General features: G+C 36.6%; 1 protein-coding gene across 5 annotated transcripts in view; it reads left to right on the top strand.

Moving 5' to 3' along the window:
• Positions 1-24,315, top strand: part of KCNMA1 (potassium calcium-activated channel subfamily M alpha 1) — a 445,131-nt gene that overhangs the window by 233,932 nt on the left and 186,884 nt on the right. For 4 of the 5 annotated variants that reach the window (XM_062000705.1, XM_062000701.1, XM_062000703.1 and 1 more), the window contains exon 4: positions 21,982-22,075. In XM_062000705.1, coding sequence (XP_061856689.1) covers positions 21,982-22,075 — 94 coding nt within the window. Of the gene's footprint in view, positions 1-18,184; positions 18,233-21,981; positions 22,076-24,315 lie in introns of those variants that run through there. The other variant, XM_062000702.1, reaches the window with a different exon arrangement.

The following is a 24,315-nucleotide window of genomic DNA, read 5'->3' as shown; positions in this document are numbered from 1 at the left end:
GATATAAATGTGTTTGTTTCATTGCTGGTTGCTGTTGACAGGGATAAGCTGTATTAAAAGAGTTGTTGAAACGAGTATTCTTCTTATTTGTTCTTAGTCATCATAATTAATACAGGTGTTGAGCACAAGACATATTTGCATCATAGAGTAAGTCTCAATTAAACTATCAGTAAATGGAAAACAAGATGTTGAGATGGGATTATGGTACAAGAGTGAACAGGACACTGATAGCCTTCTGGAGGTTTTGCACTGAAGCTCAGTAATGGTTGACATGTGAATGAGCTTGATTACTGTTACATAAAGGAGTTTTCTGAGTGTGCTATATAGATAAAACTTGGGTCTATGTAGAAAGAGAGTTTTAGCATGTAAGTGACTAACAGTGAAAAGTAAATCTGAATTCTTTTGTATTGATTAGGATTATCACTAACAGATTTACTGGGTTTGGAGAGATGGGAATGAATGTGCCTGTGTAGATTGATCAGTGGAATAACCTCTCAGGCAGAAGATAAATGAAAATAAATTACTTGCCTGCACGAGACTGAAGTCTGTTGAGACTAATCTGATATCATAAATGTCTCACTCAGAGGTTAGTACCTGATGAGCATGTGGAGCTTTCCACTTCTCTGTGTGCATATGAAGAAAAAACAACTGCAGGGCTGCACGCCTCCAGGACAGAGGGAGGGCAGGAAGAAGGGAACAGAAAATTTAAGTCTAGAATTTTAGTAAACAAACAGGCAGCTGCGGGTTAGTGGTAAAGAAACACCTCTGAAATGGGGGGAGAAAATTATAGCATATTTGTCAGGCTGACAACTTTTATTTAAAGACAGATTTTTCATTCTCTTGAGGTTTAGATCTTAAAATTGGCAGACTGTGCACTGCAGGCTGCTTTTTCTCAATGTTTTGAAAAGCAATCTTGAGAGATAGATTCTTTTTGGCATTCACAGAGGGGAGCAAGTAGGTGACACGGTATGAAGGAAAGTCTGTGAAGTACATACAAATGAATGTACAGGACTTTAAAAAGTTTATTTTCCTGATGGAAGTTACTTGCTTAAAAACAAATTATCCCAGGAGACATTTCCATGCAGCAAAATGTGAAAATAGACCTTAGCATGACAGCAGACCTGCTAAGCAACTTAATATTCTGAGCATTAACTTGATAGTGTGTGGCTAGTAAAATTCCATGCAGGTGCTTAGCTATTTATATAAAACTCTTTCCTGATCATAATGAATTCCTGAAAAGATATTTTAGTAGAGAAGGAGTGGGGTTCAATGATGGCTTGTTAAAATAAATCAAAATGAACTTTATTCCTTTTTCAGACTTTGATTTGGGTGAAGATCTGTCACCAAATAAAAAACAGCAAGTGGGAATCTGGAGTTGGGAAATACTAATTGCTGGCCCCACTGTCCCAGGACATTGATCAGGATATATCAGTTTGACAAGACAAGTTTTGAAATCTCAGTGTCATCCTAATTCAAGCAGAACTATTAGGAGTTGTTGCTCCGCTTAGAGGAACAGGGAAAGTATTATCCTTGCAGTAGCACACTGGAGTTAGGTCTTGTCTGACAGAGTGGGGAAAGGAATCATCATTCCTTGGAAACATTGTTGGAAGTAGGAAGGGGTCTATGGTATTTCTGTCATTTACTTGGGTTCATCTTTTACCTTTTTTGACCCTAGATGAGTCATCACTCCCCAGCAGTTTGGTTTAAATGACATAGAAAGCAGCTTTCTGTTGAAGACAACGCAGACCTCTGATTTTCCTCACTGTCTGCACTTCCATCTGAGTACAGCTAGTAGTTAGATGAAGTTTGCGTGACCTAGGTCTTAACTTCCAATAGATAAAAGGAAGCTGGCAGTCCAGCTGAGAAATGAGGGCTATGTTAAATTGAAGAGTCATCTAAGATTAAAGTCTGCTTTCTATTTGGGCCTCTATAGCACTTGCTAACTATCAGCCATCCTTATATATTTCTAACCGGCAGAGTAAAAAACAGAAAAAAACAATTTAAGATACATAGGAACTGTTTAAACTGTTTGGAGATGTAGTTCAAGCACATTTCCTCATGCTCTCTCCAAAGGCAAATGAAAAAAAAGAATTACAAAAGGCATCTAAATGTTCAGCTATTACAAGATTTCATTTTGGTTTCAACAGTCTCTAGGTTTTCATCTCTATCTTTTTATCTTTAATAAACACATCTGTAAGGGCCTTAAAGCTATCGAGGCTTTTTTTGTACAGGTTGATTTTCCCTCCAACCTCATGCCACTCATTTCTCCTCCAAGGAGTCACATAATCTAGCTTAGAATTAAATAAATCCAGTTGCTATTTGCAATGCATGAGTGACTGACAAAATTGTGTCCCTTAACTCTATAAAGAAGGAACTTAAAGTGAAGAGAGACAGCTTTTAAACAACTTAATCTTCAGCTAAAATTGTTGTGACTGTACAAATTGAGACACTGATGGGAGAATGAGAGAGAAGGATTAGCTTGAAAGCTTTCTGCCTTTGCAGAAACTGCCCAAAGAGTCTCATCATTATAAAATATATTAAAGAAATTTTGGGGATGTTTTAGTCATCTATTTTTCGAATGTTTTCAGTTTTATCTGATGAATGCAGACCATCTCTCGAACTTTTCTGTGACAAGAGCCATTTCTGTGCCTTTGAATCATTTAGATAGCTCAGAGAAAGCAAAGAAAGGCTTCTGTGTCTGATTCAGAAACGAGACATGGTAAACTGTTAACCAGATTTTCTTGTGGGCATAAGGTTTCTGAGAAACTGGCAACCAGGTAAAAGTTGGAGTCAGCTTTTAGAGGCTTGGTTTGTATTGGGGATCACTGCTGCAGCATCCTGACCTTCTTCACTTTTACTCATCTCAAGTTTTCTTTTTTCCTTTCTGAAGTTGTATTGACTGCAAATTGCCAGGACCACTTTTGCCAAATCAGTTACCAAGTATAAAGTCCCATCAGTATTCATTTATGTATTGGAAATAAAAAATTGGTTGCAACAGGCAAGATTTTAGTTCTATTAAGGACGATCTTTATTACTACTTTCAGAGTTCAGAAAGTACAATGATGGACACAAATTTCTTATTACAAGACAAATGATTCAGTGCCTTCCTGTATTTTAAATGTTATCATATGGGTGCTCTTTGTCTGTAAACTTAGATTTGATTTTAAATGAAAACACTACAGTCAGGCTTGTGGAATCAAGGGCAAAAATAAAATGAGCTCTATTCTGCTATTGAAGCACTAGTCATATTCCCACAGAAAACTTTCATGTACTTCTAAAGGGAAAAGAATGTGCTACCTGCCCATGATGAGACATTGCATTCAGTTTTCACCCATACTTCAGTGCAGAAAATGACAGTTGACGTGAACTTTAGGTAACAAAAGGGGGAAAGAGAAGATTTCTCCCCAGGTCGAATGATGATATTTGTAGTTAGTTATACCATTACTGCCATAAAAGGAGAAAATGCAGAGAACAGTTTCAATTTAATTTGTGCCTCAGACTGATGCAGGTCTGCCAGGTAAGCAGTCTAATTACACAAGAGATTTCTTGTGTGCTGCATTCTATCAAATGTGAAGCTGTCACGACGCTGAGTACATTTACTAGATAATTGACTGGCTGCATTGGGGTTTTTTTTAAGCCCTTTTTAAGCCTATCTTCCTTATTTAAATAAGGAAAAGTTTAAGGTGTGACATTTACAATCAAGTTACATATGTATCAGAAGCTCTTTTTTGTTTTGAAAGGCTTGGGAGTATATGACATGAAATACATCTCTGAGGTTCTGCAACAGTATTTTCTAATGTTTACAGCTTCCTGGATCGTGTAAGAAGAAATGCACACTGTCTAAAGCATGCTGCTCACATCAGTGTTGATACCAATCTTTCACTGGAAAAGTAACTTCTGTTGAAGAGTGGTTTTAGTGCTTTATAGATCTAAATACACGGAGGTCTGTGAGGCTCAGTTTGTTATCTCCATTCTGTGCAAGTAAATACGCGCTCTGTAGGGACACAAGAAGTGAATGGTGGAGAGCATAGGAAACTTGGAGGCTGGAGAAAATTCCTCAGAGTAGCAGATTTAAAGAGCTTAATCACTTTGGTTTATTGAGAAGAGGATTGATGTGCAATTTGTTTATAAGTATCTTTGTGGAAGAAAGTAAAAGGCTGTGTAATAGAATAAAGTCTTGAGAAGAATCAGTATCTTGAATCTGATGCTGAAAAAACTCAAATGGAAAATAAGGTGTAAGATATTAATAATGTGAGTGGTTGACCACTGAAATACCTTATCAAGAGAAAATTTGGACTTTCCATCTCTCTGTTCATGTCAGTTGAAATGCCAATACTGTATTCCCTTCAGATGTAAGCTGGTGATTCTCAGTTGTTTATGGCGTATGACACATGCAGCTAAAAACATTAAGAGTTTCCAGTTGAATGTTTATGTTGGAATTCTGCTATCTTTTCTTGATGTACCTGTGTAAAGAATAATGACAGTCTGTATGTCATGGAAAGACCTAAGTGGAACTTGGGTATCTAAGATGCTGTCCCTTCTCAGGATTGAGTATTTAAAGCAGAACTGTACAGAAGTGGAGCCTGTGCTGTCTTAAAAAGCTTTGGATTTGGTGTTTTTTTACTGCACTAATAAGAAGTGGAAACACTTTACCTCCCAGCCTGCCCTGCTCATTTGCATACCTAAGATAACCTAGTAAGTGTAGAGCTAGGATAAAAATAATGGTTTGTTTCTTGTTCTGATTTAGCTTCTTAAATGCCTTTCTTCTTGTTTAGTCTCTCAGGTGTCTGTTCCGTGGCAAGCACACATCATGCAAGTGTAGTGCATACAGGCAGGACTAAACTGCTCAGTGTTCTAATGTAGCTCACATTTATTTCAAGATGTATTTCGGATAAATAACTTTTTAATCATAGGTAGAGTTTTTATTTGACATACATGTCTTCAGATGCATAAAATGTTTACTGCTGGTGCATTTCTGTTCTCACAAATGCTAATATCCACCTTCATGATCTTAGTAACGTGTGGAATTTCTGTACAAGTCAGTCTAGATGGAGTATACTCGTACACTTCCATCTCCCTCCTCACAAAGTAAAACAGATAGAAATGAGGAAAATTGAGTTGCAGTGTGTACCTTCAGCTCAGCAGATTTGAACTTGGTCAAGTAGACTGAAGAAATTAATAAAAGAAAACCAAGAAATCCCTTAGAGAAAATATTGATCATGAAACTTGATGATCTTGATTAAAAATCTTGTAATGTTACAAGTAACACAATATTAAAAAAAGGAGTCCATTAGTACATATCCTAAGCATCTGGTATAGTTTCTTACAGTAATTTAGAAGGTGACACAGGACTGAGACCATGGGTTATGTATATTTCTATAAAGTAATTTATAGGAATGTCATGAACTTGAAATGTAGTTAGTATAAAAAAGAAGTTGAAGCATATTTCAAGGAATTTTAAGTACCTCATACACTCTTTCATTCTCCTGCCAACTACATTGGCTTCAAGTCTCTCATTTATTTCTCTTAAAAGTTTATGTCAGCTCCTTTACACTCACTTTTGTCTGCAGACAAAAATTACTAAGCAGAAAAGGATTAGATTTATAAATATTCATGAGCTTGAAGACAGAAACCCTTTTACAGAGAAAAAATACAGTCATTTCTTGCTTATGAAGTGTTTTATCTTTGTTCTTTGTTCAAAATGAAAGCGATGTAACGTTCCTATGAAGACCCCAAAATATTTTGATTCTTAATTACTGTTCAGGATACACTATAACATACCTAAATTGTTATGCTGCTCATTATAGCTGCTCATGTTATCAGTAAGAGAGAAAGGCATAAACAGTGATGGCATCTGGCCACTCTGTATCAAAGCAAAATCATTATGCTGCTCTAGTGAATGAATAAGTTTCCATACTTCAGAAGCTCACAGATTCTTGGAGCTGTGCATGTATTTGAATGTCTCTCAGTCTTCAGTTATGCATTTCCATAGCATTAACTTCCTAGACGTTTTTAACTGCCATGTTCCTTGGTGCACATGCACAATGGTAATGCTGGCTTGAAAACTTTTCTCAGTTGTTCTCAAAATTTGATCACAGAAGGAATTTTAGGTACATTTTGGTCCAGAGCTACATTAGTAATATTGGGAAAGAAAAGAAATAACTATAAAACAAAATTATTGCTTTAAGGGAGCTAGTGTGAAACTGTTCAAAGGACATGAAACTGCAAACCTTGATGCGGGTGGAAGCACAGAGATTGTTGCACATGTAGATGTTTATTCACAGGTATGGAACTGAAATAATGTCACAATCAGCCAGAAACATGTCTTTCAACTCCTTGATTTTCTTAAGGCTGTAAGTCACCATCAATGTGAGTGTAAAAGCACGTCTGTCAGTGAAGTGCAGTAATTCATAACCTCCAATATGTTACTGCCATTGTGTATGATAAATATAACCCATCTTAAGGCCCCAGGGAGGCATGCAAGCTGCTAGAAGAGCTTGAATGAATTACAGAATGTTGGTTCTGGTAGTCTGTGTTCCATCTAGACATGCAGCAAAAAGGTAGGGAAATCCCTTGTGGACTTAAAAGGCCAGGCTATTTGCTTTTATACCTCTAGTGCCAAGATGGATGTCCAGTACTGATGGGCTGATTACTCTGTGGCTAATGAAGTTTGGAGATGATTTCCCTTACTGTTCAAAATGCTAATTCTTTTTGCTTTCCAGACTATCTTCTGTTAGATGTGCCAAAGAGATAATAACAAATACAGAGAATTATTAAGAGGAAAAGTGAAAGAATTATCATGATGTGAACTAAATGTAGGTGCACAGGTTCTGTTGCTACACATACAGAAGGGACTTTTAGTACTGTAGCATTAGGTGAACAGACAAAAAGCAGACTTCACATATTTTCTTCCAGGTAAGGGTGTATTTCATTGCTTGTGATGATATGATGAAATGATTGAAATGCTTCCATAATTTTCTACAGCAGTAGAAGCAAAAAAGCTCTCAAATTATAATACACAGATGATTAAAGACAAAGTAATAGTAATTTTCAGTGTTTGTCTTTTCAAAATGCAATGGGCAAAAATAAGCATCTGAGTCCAAAGTTTTAATGTTCTGATTTACAGAAGTACTGAGCTCTCAGGATGGTGTTTACAGGAGGAATTAGAGAATTTAGGAGAGACTTTATGTGAGAGATGGAAGACAGCAAGGAAATGTAACAGGCTTGATGGAGATGAGGAAAAGAGGTGAGGTAAACACCTACAGCAATTAGGACAGGTTGATGTTATTCTACACTTGAGTGTGAAAGAATGACTACGAAATATACTCACTGAGAACTGTTTTAGGATGATATCTCAAGGCTTGTCTGAAGGCACTGCTGCTTCATAGGAAGGAAAGCTTTTTCTCTAGACCAGCTTTCTGTCATAAACATGAATGCCTGACCTGAATTGAATAAGCTTGGCTGCCTAGGGAAAATTTTAAACTCCAATGTATTTGATTTTGTAGCTAAAATGCAGTGGAAATGTAATTGTTTAAATCACCATGGTTTAATGGATATGAATACAGTCAGCCAGTTCTTCTGGTGACTTCCTTATGGCCATCTTCAGTCAACTAATTCAGAAGTGTTGCTCAAACTTGTTAACTGAGCTACCTGGTTAAGTGAAAACAAGTCCAGAGACTTAAAGGGTTTAGAGAGACAATAACAGCACACAGCTTTGCAGAATATATCTCGGATGGTTCTTAATTACTGATTTGTTGCCACCTTTTTACAATGTGATATTTACTACATTGAACAATTGTCACTAAGGCTTCCTAGCTGACTACTTCTCAGTTTTTGCAATTATTCTCTTCAGTGTATATTGTGCTTCAAAGTTAGGTAACTAATTGTGCATTTCCACTTGAATCAACCTCTTTGACTGTTTTCACACTTGTTTTCTCTTCAATTTTGTCACGTTTGGCATAATTTTTGTCTCAGGAGAGACAGAGATTAGGTTATTCTCAGTAATATTTTCAGTGCATGATCTATGATGTGAAGTTTCTGCATCTGTAAGCTCATGTCTTACCTTTTTTTCATTTTTCTTCATTACCATCTTCTGTCTGAGTAGTTGTAACTGGTTCCTCTGTGTCTAGTGATAAATACTAGTTCCTGAATGATCAAAGGATAAATTATCTTCTTACTTTCATACTATGATTTTCACAGCCTCAGAGCTGGGTTATAGTTACAGAATACATAGGTGTAGAGTTTTGTAACATAGACTATCAGAATTGAAATTACATCTTCATATTTTCTATAGGCTTCTGTGTAGTAAGTGTCTGTTGTTTTAAATGAACGGTGAAAAATAATTTGATACATTGGTTTGTAGCAGCAATCTGAAAGCAGCAAACTGAGTCTCTCTGGAACCTAATAGCTGGATTTACAGATAAATTCACTGTGCACAGGACAATAAAGTTGTATGGTAAGGTATAATTTACCTTGGTCTTCAGAGATCCTTATATTTGTAGCTTCTGTCATTCTCTTCTGTATTAGTAGCAGAAACCAAGGATGATTCCTCTCATTTTGTTTTAACATTGTTGTGTTCATATTCAGAGTGGTGGTATTGCAGAGCTGTGGCCAGCCCTGTGTTCTGTCTGCATCTTGAGGACTTTTCAGTTGTGACAAGATGACAAGTGTATTTTTATTAAGAATAAACATAAGGACTGTTTCTCATCTTTTGCCAAATTAATGTTTGCCAAGTAAGAAGATACTATTTTCTTTCCACAACAACGAGAAAGTATACATACCTAGTATATGTAACATGTTGTGATACATACATACACGTTATAGTACATACAATGTATGCCACAATTCCTGTTACTGACTGGACACTACCTGTTTGGATGGTGCACTTTGGAAGCCTGTGAGCTCAGTTTCTGGTTTTTTTGGTCTCTTTATCTCCTTGCCTTAAACAATTTACTAGGTTACTGGCTTTGTCAGTAGTGCTTAATTCTATCTCAGCTCAGTTATCTTTTTTCCTAGTCAATAACATTTACTGTACACCTAAGAATATGTTGATGTCTTTAAGATGCAATGAATGAAACATTCTACTAGCCTTGTGAAAGAGCACAAGTGCTTGGAAAAAGAATGTGTATTTCACTATTCAAGAGTAGTATGATTAGAGATTTTGGAACATGTAGTTTATTGTTTACCTGTCAAATTTAAAAGGTATTGACAGACTTTTCTGCAAGTCTTACCAACAATTTTGAGAGACCACAAAATAATTTCTGCTGTCAATTGAGCACAGTTTTTCAAATCTAAATTTCTGTGGCAATTTGTTAAATAAAAATATTAATATTTTGAACAGTTTCCAGTGTGTAAAAGCAGAGATACCAAAAGCAATTGTTCTGCAACCTGAACAACATCAGGTACTGTTACAATATTTATACAGTGAGTGACATTTTAGTTTTCTTGGCTAAACTACTTTTGGTGTTCCCAGAATTGCTGACATTAGTTGATATATTTGGTAGCTGGGGTAAGAACAGAGTGACCACCTACAATTAAGGTAAACTGCTTGAAAACAACATACCTGTTGAAAAACATGGAACAAGTCTTTTTGTAATGGAACACACATAATGACATGTTATAGTGTTACAGAATCATACTTTTTTCATCACAGGGTAGGAGCTCTTGTGTGAGTGTTGCATTAAAATAAATTACCTGGACAAGTATTTCTTTCTGGGCTTACTGGAATCAGATAATGATGTACTGGGCCTTATGTATATGCCTTAAAACAGGCTAGGTGGTTAGCTTGTTATCAGGTCAAATTCCTACATTGAGAACAACTATGAAGGTGAGTAAAGACAATTCAGACTTACCGTGATATCTGAAAAATAACCCAAACCTGCCTTATTCAGCATAAAGATGTCTTTTAGTGAAAAAGCAGCAGAAGGTGGCTGAATAAATCACTCGTATCAATGCATCCCATATATTGCCCACGTTCATTTAGTGCAGTACATTGTGCATTCAGATCTGTGGAAGTTGTGTGGTTTTGATCCCGTGCACTGCATTGAGAAGTTCACTTCTGCATATCTGTGTGTTTATTATCTTCAGTTATTCATCAGTTGCTGAATACTATGGGCATTTTGAAATTATCTTGTATGTCATTATTTCATCCTTTATTTTGTTTTGTCCTCAAAGTACATTGCAAATTCAGGTTGGCTTTGAAAGCTCAAATGAGATCATTTTGAATGAAATAACAAAGTGCTTATTGAAAAGGACCGATTGGATTTCAGACTTGTTACTGTAATTTATAATTCTTCCTCCCCCTTCTTCTCTTTCTCATCCTTTTTATCTCCTTCTACAAGCATCTTTCCTCCCCTCCCAAGTAATAGTGGTGCTATGTACAGTATTTTGTTTACAGTAGTATAAACATTTTCAGCCTGTGACTTCATTGCTGAAATAACTCACCTCTTTCATATCAACTCTTACCTAGGAGCCGTACAGCAGACTCATTGATGTAGGTTTTTTTCTGCATGGCAGCCCAGGCCAAGCTGTGGTTTCATTGCATGATGCAACTTCACCTATTTTGGTTGTCTATGGGATTATTTATAACCTATTCTTGTATTGCTTGTGCATGCCAATGTGCTTACCTTACCGGTGTATACACTGAATGCAGTCTAGAGCATATTAAGTGCATGAACTGGAATCAAAAAAACCCAAACCATAAAACTAAAAAGTCTGAGCACATGTAAAATATGCTTATCAATAACTTTAGTTAAGCTTTTATAGAATGAATAGAACATAATTTGTATGAGGTCTATATATTTCAAGTTTCCAGCATATCACAGTAGTTTATTGCTTAGATACAGAATTACAGTGTTCAGAAAGATAAACCTTTCCCTGCTGTCAACTTGAGCAGCAGGTGACAAGTGAAAAGAGGTAAGATTATGCATAATCGTGTATTAAAAGTCATAATTTGTTTACAAGTGACACTGTGACGATCCTAAGCAACTTGTTACTCCTGTATTTTGAATGGATTCAAGTAAACCTTTCGTCAGCATGGTAGAAGATATGATTTAATGCTAATCTTCTTGTTTCCTGGTAAAGTGATGAAACAGTGCTTTGGAAAGTGACTTGGAACACTGAACACAATTGCAGTGCTGTCAGTCAGTGCAAATGCTGAGTGGATGTGTTCAGAGGTTTCACATTGTGCTTTTTTGAGTGGGGGGCAAAATTAATTTACAGATTGCAAATGAATGTTCAGCTTGGTGAATAAACATTATTTATCCCATACATTTAACTTTGAGAGCCTGTAATAGAAAATGTTATGGTGTTTGAAAAGTGGTAATTGTGAACAGATAGATATAAAAAGCCAAAGTGTACTCTTAGTGTGCACTTTTAATCAGGTAACTGAAAACTTGCAAGATATTCAACACAATTAAAAAAGACATTTCCACAGCTGTTGTCACACCCCTGTATGCTAATACAGTGCTGCCCTGACAATGGTTATTATTCAGAAATACTTAGAATTGGGGTTTTTTTATGTTATTCTTATATTCATAGCATAATGAGAGTGACTCTTTTTTCTTACACAGTGGGGTTTTTTTTTCTTATAATGAAGGAAAATTCTCTCAGGACTGTAAAACTGATCATACATGTATCTATATAGCAACATGAAGTTCTTCCTGAAACCAGTGAAAAATGGATTGTTGTGGCAGTCCTTTTGACTTTCCAGTAGCTCAGTGTGTAAGCCTAACTGTACATCCATTTTCCCATGCACAGCAGCCAGAGTAAAAAGATGTTGGATAATATGGGGCAAACCATTCTGAGATGATGTTAGAAATAAAGGGCCACTATAAATTCATTTTTAACATCATTATAATCCTTTTCATACATTGATGTACTTTTATATCAGGCTTGTCATAATTGATTTAAGCAAATGCTACAGGTGTTGGTAATACCTTATTCCTTTTGTTAATGGAGATGAAGTGACTGCTAAAAAAGAAAGGCATAGTGTCATTAATCTCTGTAAAAAAGGGCTTTGCCTTTCTCATTTAGAAAAGCCATTGTGATTGAGGCTGTCACTCTGGCTGCCTGCTAGTTTTCTTATCTGAGGAGCTGACCTAGGAAAGACTTGAAGTATTTAAAAGAAATTCTTCTATATTCATTTAAACCATTTCTATTCTTTTGCTAAGTAAATGTGGCTGTTCACTGAGTCTTTTGTAGTATCAGGATCTTGCCTTAAGAATATGGTTATTTGCTCTTCAGTCAGTCCTGGGAAATAATCAGGTCCTACAGCTGTGACATGAAAGTTTACAAGTAGGAAGATTTGCTAGATTTCAGCTATGTGTGGATATTGCACTTAGAAAAATGGTCTAGTGGTTGATAGGGCTGGGACAAGCGATCTTAAAGGTCTCTTCCAGCTTAAACAATGCTATGATTCTGTATGCAAGTGGAAAGTAAGCTACAGTGGAGGAATGTGAGTTAGAAAAACTGTGAGGGTGACGGAGGAGTGGCACAGGCTGCCCAGAGGGGTTGTGGAGGCTCCTTCCTTGGAGGTCTTCAAGACCCGCCTGGACATGTTCCTATGCAACCTGATGTAGGTGAACCTGCTTCTGCAGAGGGGTTGGACTAGATGATCTCTAGAGGTCCCTTCCAACTCCTACCATTCTATGATTCTATGAAAGAAACAACTGTTATGTTTATATATACTGGGTGAGCGTTACCTGGATTACGCCTGCAGTTGGTTTTAAGGCAGAGGAACTTAAACAGATACACTGTCATACTCAGGATATATTTAAGGATCTCAGATTGATACTCTTGATAGTTTAAAAGTCTATTTAAAAGTTAAACAGAGGATGTTCTCATTTTTTAAGATTATACATGTTTTTTCCAAAGGATGCAGCCAGAGGAGCATCAATTTTAAAGGGTGGACAACAGTATCAGCTGGATAGAATAATAAAAGGCATTGGGGGGGAGGATTAGTTGGAACTAGAAACCAGTGATGAACTATTGAATGCTTTGAATTTGAGGAAGGTGGATTTGGAATGTGCAAAGCAGCCTTGGGTAATTTTAAAAGGTAGTAACTGCAAAATAGAAGGAATAGAGCAGGAAGGAATCTCAGTAAGTTCTTCCTTCTGCTGCAAAGTAAGAGTGGCAATACATACATTTATTCAAACAGACACCTAATGAAGTGGTTTGTAGGCCCTCTCCTACAGAAGGTGGAAGTTTTAGAAATACCATGTGTAGATCATTCTGTTGACATATGCAAATATAAGGACCATAAGTGGTCCTTGTATCACAGGCTGAAAAGTATTTACCACTGTTTTAAAAATGAGAGATCCACCACGCTCCCTGAAGAACCAATCCTGTTATTTAATGATATGTTTTAGCTGAAAATGTTGTATGCTTCTGATACACTTCTCACTAACTCAATCCATTTCCATTTGTTCAATGCAATGTCAACATGGAAAAGGGATTAGAATACTTTTTGCAGCATCATGTGATGTGTTTGCATTTCCATGTCACCGTATTTTTTCTGTTCTCTGGAGTAAACAGCTACAAGAACTTACTACACTGCACTCCTTACTACACTTTGATAAAGCATATTACAAAATACTTGTATTAAATAAGATGAAAAGCCATAGGGAGCTTATTACAAAGTAGAAACAGTCAAGACTGCCTGCTTGAGTAAACAGAATGTGTAGTTTAACAGAATCTTCTGATAATGCAGTCAGCATACTAGATAGAACTAGAGTGGATTGTTAAGGGTTGTCAAAAAAGGTAACAATATAATGTTAGTTGAAACAGTATACTGGTATTTTTCTCTTTAATATGTTAGTAGTCTGGCACAAAAGCCTTTGATTAAAAATGTGATGCCTGGCATTGTTGCTCTATTATTCTCTTAGAATTGACTTGTCATCAGGGAGATTTTTTTGTCAAGTAAATGTAATACTATTTGCAGTTGCCAGTGTTATCAGCTTATGGTAAGTAATTAACAAATCTAATGCAAAAGAAAATAATGTACTCTTCCTTCCTATGTAATTCTTGGCAAACCTTTTCAAATGCAGTTATCTTGGCTGGGATGAGGATCTTAATGGTGTGTTTTGCTTTGTCTTCTATGCAGTGCTGAAAGAACGTAGAAGAGTTATAGACATTGACTTATTCCTTACTATTTTAATGTGCATATTTTCTGTATATGCCAACAGTTCAATGTAAAAATGTAAGCAAAAGTTTCTGATATACAATTTTGTGTTTGGGCTGAGTAAGATAAGAGTTTGCTTTTCCTTGAGTTCTGTGATAGATTGACTTATGTTTTGCTAGGGCAGTTTATAAAGAAGCATGGTGTACTTAAAATGAATGGATAACTTGGAAAAAGATGAAAAACTGACTTTTTAGTTAATTTTACCACTTTGCATTAGCTCATATAGGTAAAAACAAGTACTAGCAATATTGCCTGGCTCACTTGGTATGTTGTCAGCTGCAAAAAGATTTGTAAAAGTCAGTAGAGTTATGCCAGACAAAATCTTCTACTTCCAAGATGGGCACCAGGAAAGTATACTTGCAATTTTTTTCTGGAGTTTTACCAACAATTTGGCTCTTAGTTCCTTACATGGATGTGACAAATTAAAAGCAAGAGCCTCTCTTTCTTTCCCACTAGAAATCCTTTTCTATATTTATCAGATGAATTAATTTTGCATTAAAAACTGTAAAGTCACAGCATTTAAATATATCTTCAAATTTAAAACAAGTTATTCAAAGGAAAAACCCAAAACATTATGCCCCATTCTGTATCACACAATGCTGAAAAGTGAAAGAATCACAATAAGAAATCACAATATGTCTCTTGCTTTGACTTTTAGCAAAAACTTTACTAAATGATGCTGTTGTACCAATTTATTAGTGATTGACCTGGTTTTATTGTTGCTTATTTCTTGTGACAGTGGATTATTAATTTTTTTTGAAGGAAGACGAGGAAACTCATTAATTTTACCCCAAATTAGTCTAAAAGCTTGTTAAGATTCCCCAGCCTGCTGGGGAGATAATATAGAAGCACTTAGTTGTAGAAAGCATCTGCAGAACAGATGAGTCATGATGCGTTTTTAAATTAGGTTAGAAATAAAAGGGTGATATTCTAATGCCAGCTTGTGGTCTCTCATACTTGAAAGAATAAGAAAAAGATGTTGTGATAGAAATTCAGGAAGAGAAATAAGGCACTTGCATTTTCTGAAAAGCAGTTCCCTTGAGGTTTGCAATTTATAAGGTGTAGATAAAGCAATAGTGTGAGAAATCTTGGAAGATAGATTTATTTCACAGTATTTGGCAGTTTGTCATTTATTTTGGTCAGGTTTCTATTTTGTTTATTTACTTTGAAATGGAACAAATCAATTGTTGATGTAATTCAAAGACTGCTTAGTGTGGATGAGCCTGAGGTCAACAGTGCATTTTCAAAAGGAATGTGAGAGAGAAAGATGCATGTCAAAGTGGAGAGGAGATGCCACTCCAAGTGTAGACAAGGCAGGAGTGGAAACAGGAACAAAGACAATAGAAAGGAATAGTCCAAAGTAAATGAATCTCATGCTGAAGTTGGGGAGTTTTAGTGCCTGTTAAGACAAGTATGGTTTAATTCATGAAGCAAAGGAGAGTTAGGATTGAGAATTTTAAAAAGGTACTTTCAAAAAAAGTCCCAAGGATTTATGCAGAAATGTTGGTCTGAATCTTTCTGAAGATGGAGTAGGATAAATAAGCAATACAGAGTCCAGATAGGAGGAAGGTACAGGAGAAGAGGTGAGACAAAGACAACCAAGTGTGGTCAGCATCTTAGCTACCAATGTGAAAAAGAAGCTCCAGGATTTGACACTGAAACATGTTGGGAGCAGCTAGTTCTTTGGGTATATGTGTGTGTGCATAGGAGAAACAGTTCCCTAAGGATTTAGGCGTAGGAGATTGAACGGTCAAAAAGGATTTTAATGTATCCTTATCGATGACAAGATAAGATGCAGGAAATGGCACAGCCTCATCCTTGGCTATCAGGTCATAACTGTCTGCAAAATTCAGTGGTGAAGGGATTGTTCCTTCTTCACTCACTAGCTCCAGCTGCAGAAAAACTGATGTGCAAAGGGAGTATTGATAACTAGGCATGTGGTGATCCCATGGAGTTTTATGGATCTCAAGAATTAGAGCTGCGTAGATAGATTACACTGCACTTCTGCTATGGGCAGAGTGGCTCTTCCCCTTACCTTCAGTAAAGTATTGGCTCTGATCCAGCTGTCTGCTCTTCCTTTTTTGGGAAGGAAAGCAAGTAATTTAGAAGACAGTTGCCATTAAAATATTAATGAGTTTATTGATACTATGACTCAAAGAAAAGCCTTCTAAATTGTGTCATTTACCAAGGCATCTTGCATTTAGATCAGTAAACAAACTACAAAATACTTCTTTTCTTCTTGTGGGTCTAACTTGATTAATACATGGAGGCCATTACAAGTAAGAAGAAAAAAGTTACTCCATTACTCTGTGAGATGTTTGACACCTTTGATTCTCACCTAGTCTTGCTGGTTTATTTTAATGATGGTGTTTGTTTCACCAGGCTGACACCTGATAGACATTCATATTTATGATTTTGCTGTATGTTCATTGTTCTTTCAGTAAAGATTATTTTAACTGCTTGTCTTCTGAGCTGGACAATTAAACCATAGTTAAAGGAAAAGAAAGCATTCTGCACTGATTGAGCATTACTTTTGTTAAAAGAGACATCTGGCTTTTCCATTAGCTTTACTTTAGTACTACATCATTGAAACACAGTTGGAAAGCCTGACCATAACCCCCTTATTTGTTTTCTTAACTATTAAAGTCTGTATTCAAACAGTATAAATGGACACTGTCTTATCAAATTCATGCCAAACTTATTGTTTGCTGTGAACTTCTAAAAATTTGCTTTGTTCTGTCAAACCTGAGGGAATCCAGGAGCTTCCAGTAAAACAAAATGGTTTGGGAAAAAAAAATGAGGACCACTATAGACAGTTTTATGAGCAAAGAAAATTAAAATGCCCAAATTGATATATGTTAATTGCATTCAAAACCAATTTGAAATTGAGAAGTGAAGAGAATGTCTTCACATTATGAGATTAAGAGCTTCTAAATACTGATTGATTTCTCTCCATTATTATTATTAATTAGTGTTAATTGTATTTTATTAGCCTGTACTGATACCTCTCCACATAATTAGAATTTGATTTTAAAATTCCCTCCCATCAATGGACATTCCTTCTGATAGAAAATGCACTTTTTTCACATAATGTACTATTATGCAATCTAAAAACTGTCATGAGCAAAGGAAATTAAAAGCTTCCTTATTTTTCAGTGTCAAATTTCTGGTATTTTTTTCCTCAGGCATATCAAGTTTGGAACACTTTTTTTACTTCCAACTTTCTCCATTTTATATTTTATTGAATTAATATTAAGAACTAAAGTATATCTCTAATTTTAATACTGGGTTGAGATTTTAGTTGACCATTCAGAAGACAACTTTCCTTCAAAAAATGGAGATAATTCTGTACCTCTCTAAAAGTTTCCATAACTTCTTAAAGTTCAAAAGATATTTTATCTGTAGTAGCTAGCAACAGGACAAGGGGTGATGGGACGAAGCTGGAACACAAAAAGTTCCATTTAAACATAAGAAAAAACTATTTCAGTGTGAGGTGAGGGAGCCCTGGCACAGGCTGCCCAGGGAGGGTGTTGAGTCTCCTTCCTTGGAGGTCTTCAAGATCCACCTGGACACCTTCCTATGCAACCTGATCTATGTTGACCTACTTCTGCAGAGGGCTTGGACTGAATGATCTCTAGAGGTCCCTTCCAACCCCTACCATTCTATGATTCTATGCTATAGAAGCTATGGTAGGATATTAACATCAGTACTTTCCTGAAGGATACTTCATGAATGTTTTACATGGAAACTCTTATCTTCAAAACACTTGTCAAAGTTTAACTACATTAATATATCTTAAAATTAACCAATCCACTTCCTTACACAAAGGACAGAGAACTGTTAATGCATATTGAATAGCTATTTCAAGTACCACATTGAGTGTGCACAACTTTTCACGTTACCATGGGGGACGTTTTGTGTGAAATCATCCAGATACATGTCACAATGATTGCAAAGCTGGCCTAAAGTCAGAATGAATGCAGATTTTCTTCCCTTACTTTTGTGTGGTCGTAATGGCAGTGATTGCACTGTGATGTAGATCGCTATATCATGGTAAGGCTTTGATCTGAAGTCAGAAATGAGCTTCACAGCTGTTAGAAGTGAAATGACACAGGAAAAACCAATCAGGATATTTTCAACTCTATTGCAGTTGCAGAATCCTGAAGGCTGCTTCTGTGGGAAATGTCATATTCGTATACTCACAGAAACAAGTAGTCTGAGGAAGCATGGAAATATACCCTCTTTCTATGCCCTCTCCCACTCTATGACTTTTCGAAGAGTAATCCCAGTTGAACCATTTCAAACGGGCCAGAAGCATTTCAAGTGAACCAGAAATTAGTATAATAAATAAATAAATACATAGATAAACTTGTGACAAAAGTAGTTCTTTAAACAGCAGTAAATTCTTTTGAAGTCACAAGGGATTTGTTCATATGTCCAACTGTGGTAGAGTGTCATGTAAGGTGTTTGCTGCAATGTGAGACCGAAACAAATAGCAATGTTTAAAGAGCAGGAGAGGAAGGAGGAGAATTAACAGAGTGCAGTATGTGCCCTAAGAATCAAATAAGGTTCTATTTTTATTGCAGATCAGGCAAACTAAGCCACTGTTATTCCTCTAGATGTGATTTTTATATTAAATTGTAGCCCAGAGCACATGGTTCCAGCAAATGATAACTTGATATAAATGCTGACCTGAAGAAAACTGTCAGTCTCATAGATCTTGCTTGTGTTATCCAGGCATTGCTTGTAGCATTTAGTGTAATACATAAAAAAGATGGCAGGGCAAAGGGGGATTATAGTGCTTGATAGATTGTCAGCAGGATATCCCTATGTTAAGTAAAATAAAATGGGTGCTGAGTTTTTCCTTTCAAAACACAAGAAGTACTGGCTACAGTTGATTCTTTTTAGAATTTTTGTGTAGCAAATTAAAGATGCTCTTTCCAAGTGCACAAAGTACTACATTTAGAGCTACATCATTACTGTATTTTTTATCCAGTTATGTAAAATCTTTCCTGTCCTTGTTAGTAGGATGTTATTATATTGATTTTAGTGTAGTTTCTCTTGATTTTTAGCAGTATAAATTCACGAAACTACACTTAGAGTGAAGCATACTTACATGGAAGAGTAACATTTCTAACAATCTGTTGCCTTCTTGAAAGATGAAACCTATGCTGACCTAAAGGGTGGCATGCCATAGAACAGGCCATCAGATCTTAGTTTTAATCAGGGAGTATATTATTAGCCCTGGAGACCTCAGCTTGCAACTGTCTGGAACTCTAAGGAGGATAGCACTTCTGGTTTTGGGAAACTTGATGTAAAGAAGAGTTTCACGTTGGCTTCCTTTCTGCAGGCTGAATGGTGCAATGATAAGCATTAGTGGCCGTATTCTCCTCTCACTCCAAATGTGAGCTACTGCTGCAAACAAAAAGTCCAAACTAAACAATATCACCAAAGTTTAATTTGGAAAATTTAAAATCTGGTACAATCCATCCTGTGAGTATAAATAATGATTTCTTTGGCCTTAGAGGCATGCCTTTCTGACAAAACCATCTTTAAAAACAAAAAGGAAAAGGGCATCGTGTTTCTCCTTAAAATTGATAACCTGGAAATTGAAAGAGAGAGATGATTTCTGAGGTGAGGGATGCTTTAGGGATATGACTAGCAGAGGAAGTAGTCCTGGTACAAGGTAAACACAAGTCCCAAATCGGTTTTAAGGTCCACTGCACTAAGTGTTTTGCAAATAAGATTAAAATGAGTTATGCATCAGCTCATTTGTCAGGTCTTACAGGCTTTTTGTAACAATCCACAAGTACAGCCCTTAGCTGCAGCCTTAGCTGACCTTATCTAACAATCATGACAAGCACCAAATAACTATGGAAAGGAAGATAATGAAGCTCCCTCTGACTTAGTCATAAATCTGTGCAGTTCCATTAGTGTCAGTGGATTTCTGCAGCTTTTACGGGAACCTAACCTGGGATTAAGAGTCCAAGGCTCTGCCTTGGCCTGGGGTTGTTCGTTCTGTTTCTGCTGTACTTGCTGTGATTTCTGTTGGTAGGGTGCTTAGTGACTTTGTGTGTGGCCTACCTTATTTTGACAAAATCCTTCGCTCTCAATAGTGCCATACAGAAAGTGATCCTGTTGGACTCTCAGATTACATCCCATCTCTTTGTAGCTAAAGCTGTGTTTGTAAAGTACGAGGTGCTGTCTTCCGTCCTCAATGATAACATTCGGCTTCTTTTCCCTTCTGCTTGCTTTTGTAAATGATTTTACTTTGAACTGTAACAGAAGTGTTCATAACTTCAGTATCTCTGCAAATAGCATTTTAAAGACCATTTGAATGTAATGTCCTATAGCACTGAAGCTTCTTAAAATATAAAGCTATTGTACATCAAGGAGAGTTTTGCTGTATACATTCGTGCATATAAAGGCAGAAGAGGGCATGCTGTACTTAACCTGTTTGACCTGTAATGTATACAAGGAATGGGAAATTTGGCTGCATGTGTAATGACCTGGTAGCCCAGGTGATTTCCTTTATGCCTTAAATTAGGTAACTGACATTCATAATGCATAGAATCTTGCTTGTTGAGCAGTCTAGCATTATATTTGCAGAGCTAGCGCTATACTAACTGGTATTATGTTCACAGTGAGTGATTTATTTGACCTGGGAAGCCAAAGAATTTCTTCTTTCTTAAAAGGATGTTTTCTAGGGCTCCAAAAGATCAAATGATCTCCGTTCTGATTTTCCACTTTTTTACAGTTGTGGTGAATACACGATCATTTGCAATATATGTGTGTATATCTGTGTGTATATGGTGGGACATCATGTATACATAGTATATACACCAACATATATTGGGACATGACTTTCACTTTGGTCTGTGCCTTCAACATTGTTCTGTGGCTTCCCCCACCTATTTTAGAAGCCTCACAAATAAATCACTAATTATACTCGTGGAATTTATCTCCTTCCTTAGAAAAAAAATCATCTCTAAAGTACCAGTTTGTATAGAGTATGCTTTTGACCTGTCCCACTGTTAAAAAAAAGCATAACATAAGAAGCTAGAATTTGCAATGGCTGCCTGACACACACAAAGGTATTTTAATTAACCTGCATGCAGAAATTAACCCTTAGAGTACTGCTTCAAATTCCTCAATTTATTTTGATGTTTAATTTTACCAGTGGGCTATGCTGCTTTTCTACTCAGTTCATAGTACTGTACATAAAGTACATTAAATAGCCATACACAAAAAAAAAAACAAGTGAGAAAAAGGAAAAGAAACCCAACCAAACTGACCCAAAACCAACTTCTTGTAAACACGGGATTCTACAAACTAAGCACCCCAGGTTGCTAATGGGTAATGTATTCCTAAGCAACTATTACTTTTTTAAGGTTTATTGTTATGACATGAATTAAAACCATGTAATGTTTCATTGTAGCTGTGTGCTTGTCAGGTTTCTTAACTAAAGTGTCATAGGCATGTCTCCTATAGAAAGAAGTCAGTTCTTTAAGGGTTAATGTGAGGTTAAGGAATCCTGAGGTATTCTCCTGCTTGTCCTTTCCTGAAGGTATCTGCATGTTAATTCTCAGATATTACCTGAACAGGTGAATATAAAGACTGTATGAACGACTAACTGAATGAATGACAGAATTCATTTGAAGTGCCTGCTTGTATCTTGTAAATGACTGGAAAACAAAAATGTGACTTCCGAAACAAGGTCTTTAATGAAACGTGTAAGAATCCCACCAGAGTTGAAGCTCATATACTGACAATTTACCCTGATCTCTTTTTCTTTCAAATAGCCCAATAGAATCCTGCCAGAATTTCTACAAAGATTTCACATTACAGATCGACATGGCTTTCAATGTGTTCTTCCTACTCTACTTCGGCTTGCGTGTAAGTAGTGTGTCTTTCATAGCATGGGTCAGGGAGGGGATATAGGCTCTTACAGAGTCTTTAGATACAGCTTGGCTTGACAGTAGCTGAACAGAATTAAGCTAATCTCTAATATGTTCGAGCAAAACATTTGATTGAGAACATTTAGGTAATAATAACAAGCATCTCAGATCACTAAGGAGACAGTTTATAAGCTCAACTGTCTGTTCCAGAATGTTCCTGTGTGAAAGTGAAAACTATTCTATTTCAGGGCTGGTAACTGGTGTTGAGCCTAAGTTCAGTGTTCTTGATGGAATGATAACTACTCAACAGGAGCTGTGAATGCTTGATTCACTCCTCTGCTACTAGATATGTTTTAGATGTTATGTAAATATAATATTTACAAATATATCAATGGTGGGTGTCAGGAGGTTGGGGCATCACTTTTTTCCTGTTGTATCCAGTGACAGGACAAGGGGTAATGGAAAGAAGCTGGAACACAAAAAGTTCCATTTAAAGATAAGGAAAAACTCGTTCCCTGTTGAGGTGAGGGAGCCCTGGCCCAGGCTGCCCAGGGAGGGTGTGGAGGCTCCTCCTTGGGAGGTTTTCAAAACCCACCTGGATGAGTTCCTGTGTGACCTGAACTGGGTGAACCTGCTTTAGCAGGGAGGTTGGACTGGATGACCTCTAAAGGTCCCTTCCAACCCCTGCCATTCTATGGTTCTATGTTTTAGCATTTGAAGGTTGAGGGCAACAGTTGATGGAGCTGCTGGATTCAGTTTTACGCACATCCACTTTCCCAGGCTGCTAATGATCGCTTTGCAACATGCTAAAATGTATATCCTAAAAATATACTTATTACTCTCTGAAAATCCAGTAATGCTGTTTCAAGATCTAAAAATGGGGACATCTTAAACACATTTTTCTGTTTAGTTTCAACCAAAACAGGTCTCTCTGTTATTCAAAACTGCTTTATGCTGCAAACTGAAGTATGTTAAGCAGAGATGATAAGAATCCACTCAGATTAGTACTGCTTATCGATGTTAAAATGCGAATATAAGTGTAGCTGCTCCTTCTCCAAGAAGTCCTGCTGAGCTAAACAGGAGTTCACAGAATCACAGGACCTTAAGGGTTGGAAGAGACCTTGACAGATCATCAAGTCCAAACCCCCGGCCAGAGCAGGGCTATGGAACTTGATTGTGTGAATACAAGAATTGAGTTGATAATGAATTTTCTAGCTGTGTAATAAGCACCTCATAATTTTAATTATCTAGTTGGGGCTTTTTTTCTGATAAATATCTCCTGTGAGAACTCACTGGCAAATTAAAGTATCTGAAGAAATACTTTAAAATCTCATCCTTCTCCATCTGTTCTCCCTGAAATGATGTTGCAGCTCAAAGTCATATAAATATTACCATGTCTTCAGTTCTGGAAGATATTTGTGTTCAAACACACATATATCCATTTTAAGGTCTTGGCTGAATAGTATCTGAGTGTAAGAGAACTCAGAAATGAAGTCTAGAAGCTGCTGATGAAGACTAAGTCCAAATTGTACAAGTTAACACACCATCAAGCGATAGGGTCTGGCAGAGATGTGGCAAGTGAGGAAGTAATCCTTCTTTTAGTGTGACAGGACTATACTGTTTCTGGCAGAAGGTGCTATATCTTCAATCATGGTAGGATTGCTTCTGTAATTAATTAGTCTTTTCTTAGTTGCCGATTAGCTAAATGAATTGCTGCTCAAATACTTCTGTGGAGAAGAACGAGTGGCTTGCAGTCAAAAGACTTTGTTTTCCTTGTTGAATAACACACTTTCACATTTTGGAAGCCTAAAGGTTGTGCCCTGTGGGAAGGTAAAATGCTGATTAAGGCATATGCTGCATATTGTGAAAATATTGATCTGACATCTCAAAAAGCTTTTAGTTCCAGATGTTCTGATTACTTCTAAATTCTACAGAAGAGAATAAGAACCTACTGCTGAAACTGGCTGATTTTGTTCAGTTTTCATGCTGGAGCCTTGATATTGAGTAATACAGACTATCAAAATACGTCAATTCATTTTTGGTTTTGAGTCTTCTCTGAGGCAGATGCTGCTCATGTTGTCTGTCTTCTTTTTCAAATATGATTTCAAGATTCTTGACCATCAGTAGTGTCCCCTTTCCAATATTTTAGCTGGAATTTCAGCAAAGTTGGAATGCACCAAAAACATTTCCCGGTTTAAAGCAATTCTAAACCAAGGAGACGAAGTGGATGAAGCAGAG

The sequence above is a fragment of the Colius striatus genome, chromosome 8, assembly GCF_028858725.1.
Source record: "Colius striatus isolate bColStr4 chromosome 8, bColStr4.1.hap1, whole genome shotgun sequence".
In the NCBI taxonomy this organism is placed as follows: domain Eukaryota; kingdom Metazoa; phylum Chordata; class Aves; order Coliiformes; family Coliidae; genus Colius; species Colius striatus.
Note: the sequence above shows the minus strand (reverse complement) of the source record. Positions and strands in the feature narration are given on the sequence as shown.